Below are 7101 nucleotides of genomic sequence, written 5' to 3'. Positions count from 1 at the left end.
TTGGGAAACCAAAAATAAACCTCTCCGAGTCGAGACGCAATTAAGAGGTTTTCTTAAATAATTTATTGAATATAATTGATATTAATTATTTTAATCGTCATTAATTTACCTTAATTCTAGTTAAAACGTTAAAAGAAACTTTATTCCTAAAATCATTTTAAACATAGCTATTAATGACGTTTGTAAGTAATAACCTCAAAAACGAATTTCACTAGCTATACTATCTTTGAAAAATTTAGGTTATAATTTATTTTAAGAACAGCATATCCATTGAAGGTTATCTAACAATATTTATGCTCTCGATCGACCTTCAATTATTAGTATATGCTTCTTTGGTGGGAAACTTACCACCTTTCAATATTTTTCAAAAATTTTATCTCTCCGAGTGACGACTACGTGACGGAGCGATATTACACAGGTCTTTTATGGTTTGTGTGTCTGGTCGTAAATGTGTGTGACCGTGTTCGTAGTTTCCAAATCGGAGCAAAGGTATATCACAATCTCTGGACCGAGTTTACGGTTCACAGAAATTTAGTAAACCAATATCGCATTAATAATAATAATCTAGGCTTGTCTAAGAAGGGATTTCCACACTAAGCCTGTGGCTTATTTACAGATGGGTCCCTTTTTCAATGCATAGGGGGGTGGTGGCTAGCCCCTATGCCACAGCTAACCTACAGCGCCCTATACTAACTATTACCGTTAACCACTTCAAATTTTGTTGGAAAAGAGAAACCGAGTTAGAAGGACCGCGGAGGAAAACTTCTTTTAACAAGCGGGGAGAGAACTTAGAAACTCTACGTAGAAGGACTTGTTCCCAGATTTTCACCCGGTGACATAGTCCGGGATCGAACCCGGGATCCTCTTGCTGCGAGGCGAAAGTGCTAACCACTACGCCACCCCACTTATTACGTCAGCTATCCCACTTAGGTCCTATTCACATTTTTACTGACCATTATTCCGTAATCAGATAAGTCAGTCGTCCATTCCACAGAGCCATCAATCTGTGCACAATGTCCTCTATTACCACCTTCTTCTGATCTTTCCACATAGGCAATAATCTGTACATATTGATTCAAACATCATGACCTTTTAGTCCTCCTAGTCTATCCCACATACCTGTCTGTACTTATTGGATTCATCCATACCCAATTTCCAGAAAATTGCGGACGACGAGTCGAGTATTGAAGATTGCGTATGATGCTTATACAGTACATACATAGTTAATATAGAGGGATATATTAAGGCGTTACTCTATTGTATTACAAATCATGAGATGAGATGAATTAAAAATTTTATTTGTTTATAGCGCGACCTCTTTAAAGAGACCTTAACAGTTCACAGTGAAATGATTCGAATGTTAAATTCATGTTATAACGAACAGTTTTAGGTTCTTCAAAAGAACCGTGTCACGAAGGCAACTAGATCGTGGTAGTTAGATATTGACCGCTATTTAGTTATGGCTTCGGAGGGTCCATTCTTTTAGTGCGGATAGATCAGCTAAAGTATGGACAAACATTAACAGTCGTGCTGTCAAACTTAGAATATCGTTGAGTATAACGAGAGGATAGTGTTTACATACCAACCTAGTTGCAAATATAGCTATGAATAATTTATTAATTTTAACTTCTGAAGTTGCTTAACAATAAAAGCCAATATTTAAATGAAGAGAGAAATTAGATTGTAGGTAGTCAACCCGCCTCGGAGAGGTAATATTTTTGTTTCCCAACTTGTTATGATAACGCTTTTCTATAAATAAGGGTAGCCCGCAACATGTTTTTGGAAAATCCATAAAAGATAATGTTTGAATATCTCCTAATTACGAGTTTGATAGTAGGTGCATTTGCGGCTGAAACTAACTTTAGCCGAAGCGTTTTTGAAGGAGGTAACTAAATAACGTGCCTTTTTTTTTATTTTTTTTACCATATGTAACATTATGGCGTTTAAAGTGACACTTTTCATGGCTGAAATGCTAAATTTCTTAAGGAAGATTTGTTTCCTCGTTATATGTGTATACCCAGTTTTTCGACTAGTAGGATTACTACTATTTACTCAAGGAGGACAGAAAAGCCAGGCTTCCTTGTTTAAATGCTATAAAGCGTCCTAGTCTGAAACTATGTACTTTAAGCTTGGAAAAGGAAAGTTTGATTCTGAAGTAGCACAGTTGTGGGCCATCTGTAGAGATTTAGAAAGCCCAGAATGCATTTCAAGGCTGGACATCAGTGAGTGCCGCCCCTTAAGTTTGGAAATGTTTTTAAAAGTTTAAAAGTCACCTGTTGGGATTAGCAGGTGACAACTAAAGTTTATGCGCAACCTAAAACTAGGGTAATATTTACGACCATTCATGAGAAGGGCTCTCGTTTTAGAGCTATAGTCTAAGTTGATACGAAATCAAGCACTATTTCTCCTATCTCTAAAACCATATTATGCCATTATGGTTATACCTACTGGATTTTGCTTCACAGACTCCCCCCATTAAAAACCATAAAATAAAAAGTATTTCATTATTATGTACCTGTTTTTGTTATGTTACGTATATGGTTTTACAAGGAATTTAAAATCCTGTAAATGAATTATTTGAGTATAAATGTTCATATAGACTCTAAAATTGCTGTTAAGTAGTATACAACAATTATAATAGAAAATGGATTTTTCAGTCCGTTTGTGATTGAAGCTTCATGTCTTAAGCCGCGTTTGAAAACAATTCCAACCATTTATGAAGGGTCGAAAAGTTACATTATACGGTTAATCTTTCAGATATTTTTTGAGAAAATCCAATAATAGTTTTTAAACATGATTTAGATTGTAATTTCCAAAACAGTTATAAACGTTTTCAAAGTGTCTGGTGTAATCACGGCTTTAGATATATTATAAATGGCACGCTGGCCCTTTTTATTACCGTCCTTCATAAAAAAAAATCGCAATCACTAAGGTAAAGCTATAGCCAAAAGAAAATAGGATTTATGTCCCCATAATTAACAATATTTTTCCATGGTTTCTAATGCCCCTTATTATGAATCTTTGCGTGATTAAAAATTACACTTTTTGTCGAGTTTTATAATGAAATTATGTCTTTAAAGGTCTTTTTGCAGTTGAAATGATAACTAAAAGCAGAAGGGAGATGAGACTAGAAGTACTGAGCTAACCAAATTCTTCACTTGGCGAAAGTGAATATTCTTGATAACACAAGAACGGTTGGCCCTCTGGTGGCGGTTGCTGAATTTCCCCTCCAAAACGTGAGACGCTCGCGCTGGTAGACGGCCGAACTAGATTCAAGCACCCACCTCCGTGTTCCGCCACTTTAGGTTGAGGGGAAGGGGGTAAGAAATTTTTTTGGACCTCAACCAATTTTTTGTCTCAAGCGTAGGCGCGATGGAAGCGGCATAAAATCCTCAACTTTGTTCACTAGTGCCAGGATCTATTACCATTGCTAGAGCCCTTCACTTCTAGTCTCATCTCACTTCTGCTAAAAGTAATTAAATGCTTGGCAAATTATGTAAAGTTCATTAACAAATGACGTTTGAATGTTTTTGAAAGTAGAATTTTTGGGGGGAAATTATGAAAAGTAATTTTCAAAGAATTAGGGCTTAAAGTCATATTTTTACTACTAAAATATTAATATCTGAACTTTGGCCAATACATTTTGTACACGTATTTTGTTTCTTTTTCAAATCTATTTGTACAGAGACAATTTTACTAATAAATTGTTGTAAACGCTTGTAGATCTTTTCGAAGGAGATATACTTCTATCGAAAGAAGATTTAGATGTATGTACTATTTTCGCAATTTCATTTACATAATTTTCGAATATTAGAAATTACTAAAAATAGAAGCTGTTGCGTTTTTACTTTCAAATTTGTGTATCCATTTGTTGCAGGGAGACAGAAACGCGATTAGAAATATGAATTTAAGGTGGCCAGGCAAAACTGTCTACTACGTCATCGACAATAATTTCAGTACGTTAACTTAAACTTTTCAATCTGTCAGACAACACCTAAAGAATAGACCTTTCTGAAAATGTTTCTGGAATCCCGTCACCAACATATCAAAGGGATAAACGCGTGAAAGCGTGAGTTTTTTTTGGTAAAGTCAGTAGATCGAGAACTGAAGTGACTAGAGAAAAGCTCCCATCAGCCTTTACCCCAGTATACAATGAAGTGATATCTAGTTTATTAGGAAGAAGGTATAAATTCGCCGCATTTCCAGCTTTATCCCCAGTCCAAACGTAGGTCCGGAGTTAATCCCCGCCTCTAAATTACAACCAGCATCTCATTGGTTCTTGAAAACTAACGTCAGCGCGACGCGAATGACAAAAATTACTGACGACTGAGGAGAGGTGAAATAGCTGGGCCTCCTTTTACGTCCCCCCCTTGTATTTTGAAAGGGAGACTGGGACTATGGCGCGCGAATACTTAGGAATCTTATACCTTCTCCCTAATAAACTATAGATATCACTTCTTGAGTACACCTTATATTGTTCGGAAAGGCCTATTCTCGCATTTGGTGGAAATTAAAATAAAACCAAAACTAATTATTATAATTAACTGAAAGGATGGTAGCGTATAAATTAATCATTAAATTTAGGATTCAAGCTTTTATTTACTACATACCATTTAAAAATGACAGCCTTTGATAGATGCGTGTGACGTGTCATATGTTTTTAGTTTATATAAACTTTAGCGACAACTAGATGAAAAAATCTGAATTTGATCGAAATACAACGCTATCCCTGTAAACGATATTCAAACTGTTTTGTAATTAATCTTCTTCAAATTGTGGCAGACCAAACTCAGGTGAATTTAATCAAGAATGCTATGAATGAATACCATACAAAAACCTGCATACGTTTCGTACAAGGACGTGGTTCAGGGAATTATATTCGAATATCTTCGCTAAACGGGTTCATATAAATATTAATTCTAAAAATATTTATGAAATTCATTATTTTAGAAAAACGGTCTATCAATTATTCCGTTTTTGTTCCAGGTGTTATTCTATGATTGGTAGACAAGGTGGAGTTCAAACATTATCTCTTCAAATTCCTGGCTGCATGCATAAAGGGGTAATTATGCACGAACTAATGCACGCTCTTGGATTTTGGCATGAACAAACTCGGGCTGATAGAGACAATTACGTAAATATCAACTGGAATAATATTCTCGAACGTGAGTTTAAATTTTTACAGTAAGCTTATTTGAAGTGACATAGTTGATTCGAACTGAATTTATGGGATTCAAACTTTGGATGTTTCATTTCGTTGCTTTGAGCTTGATTTATGTAATTTAGTTGATTTGAGCTTGAATCACAAAATTTAGCTGCTTTGAGCTTGATTTATGCCATGCATTTTCTGTTAGATTGATTTTCTTTGAACTGATTTATGTGATGCACTTGCTTTGAGCTTGATTTACGTGATACATTTTCTTTGAGCTTGATTTATGTGATGCATTTTCTTTGAGCTTGTAATATGTGATGCATTATCTTTGGGCTTGATTTATGAGGTGCATTTGCTTTGGGCTGATTTATGAGGTTCATTTTCTTTGAGCTTGATTTAAATGATGCATTTGCTTTGAGCTCAATTTATGTGATGCAGTTGCTTTGAGCTTGATTTAAGTGCCGCAGTTGCTTTGAGCTTGATTTATGTGATGCAGTTGCTTTGAGCTTGGTTCATGTGATGCAGTTGCTGTGAGCTTGATTTATGTAATGCAGATGCTTTAAGCTTCATATATTTTTGTTTTGATGCTTTGGGCTTGATGATTAATTGAATCTACTTGGTTTATGTGACTGATGAATAAGTGATATGTTAAAAAGATAGTTTCCCTACTATTTATACAGTAATCTTACATAGACTAGAAAACAGAATACACATCATGCAGAGTAGGCCACTTGGTTTCTTAGCATGGCGTACACAGAAGTTGCAAGTTTTAATTAAACAATTTTAAAAACAAATTAATTTAGTTTTTAAAATCATCCGGAGATGATTCCAGGATGCTAAATTATGGAGATATGTTTTATAATTAGTAGAAGAATCGATTATAAATCATTCGAGTTACCTCTTTACCCTCAATTTAATCCTATCTGTCAATAAGCCCTTTGGAATTGGTTTAATTTAAACTTCACAATTAAAATAGGCTATTTAGATTTTTTTATTGCGGAAACAAGTAGCGTTGTTATTAATTGGCAACACCTGGCTGGTTATTGCATAAAGAAACGCGGACGAGTTAGAAAGTTTTGAGCAGAAAATTATTTGATTGCTTTATGATAGCTTGAGCCACTATTACAGATCAAAAACACAACTTTAACAAGAACAGTTTGTCGTACATGGATCATATGGGCTTTAACTATGACTACATTTCAATCATGCATTACGAAGCATATTTATGGGCCAGAGATAATAGGTATCCCACAATGACGCCTAAAAACACCAATTTCAAGCTCAGTGATCTCGGAAGTTCACAAAGGAACCATCGTTTTTTGCCAACAGATATTGCCAAGTTAAAGAAACTTTATCAGTGTTAATATACTGTAACATTTGTATTGTTTCTAAGTGTTAAGCAAGCAATAAAGAGAGTTACTAATAATATGATACCTTTTACTTTAATCAAACGAATTAAAAATATAACTAGGATCATGACCAAAAAATAAATTACACGAAATAAATTAATCATTGGCATTCATGTTCTTAAATGTAAAACCAATGTTGACTTTAATATTATATGTACATACAGTAGGTATAGTAAATAGACAACGATAAATTAATTTTTCTTTTTGTTTAAACTGAATGTGTACATTTGAAGAAGCTGACTTGATTTCGTGACTTGTTAACCCTACACTTGCTGTTCTTATGGTTAATCAGAAGACTTAGCCCTTCGGACTTTTTGTTATAGTGGCAACACACTGGCAACTATTTGTCAAAGAATGGCAAACTGGCGTACAAGTTGTTCTGCTACATTGATCGACACCATTCGAAGGGTTATCACTACAAACTGAGTTTTGAAAAAAAGATTTTAAGTTTGTTAACATATAACCACACTTTCCAAAGAATTTAAGTTTTTTTAGTAGACCCTTTTCAGAAGTCGGGGTAAAACAGAGTCGGTGTTTGAC

The 7101-nt window shown here is 34.7% G+C and overlaps 1 protein-coding gene across 1 annotated transcript; it reads left to right on the top strand.

The window, feature by feature from the left end:
* The first annotated feature begins 1800 nt into the window (after positions 1–1800).
* LOC149635045 (uncharacterized) lies at positions 1801–6558 on the top strand. Its single transcript, XM_089850917.1, has 4 exons — positions 1801–1885; positions 3724–3767; positions 3878–3956; positions 6281–6558. The coding sequence occupies exons 1-4, from the start codon at positions 1801–1803 to the stop codon at positions 6514–6516; spliced, it is 444 nt and encodes a 147-aa protein (XP_089707043.1). The 3' UTR covers positions 6517–6558.
* Positions 6559–7101: the final 543 nt, after the last annotated feature.

This window comes from Phalangium opilio, unplaced genomic scaffold (assembly GCF_054372755.1).
Source record: "Phalangium opilio isolate 3A_F unplaced genomic scaffold, DU_Popi_V2 ptg000095l_1, whole genome shotgun sequence".
NCBI classification, from domain to species: Eukaryota; Metazoa; Arthropoda; class Arachnida; order Opiliones; family Phalangiidae; genus Phalangium; species Phalangium opilio.
The sequence above is the reverse complement of the archived record's forward strand: the minus strand, read 5'-3'. Positions and strand labels throughout refer to the sequence as shown.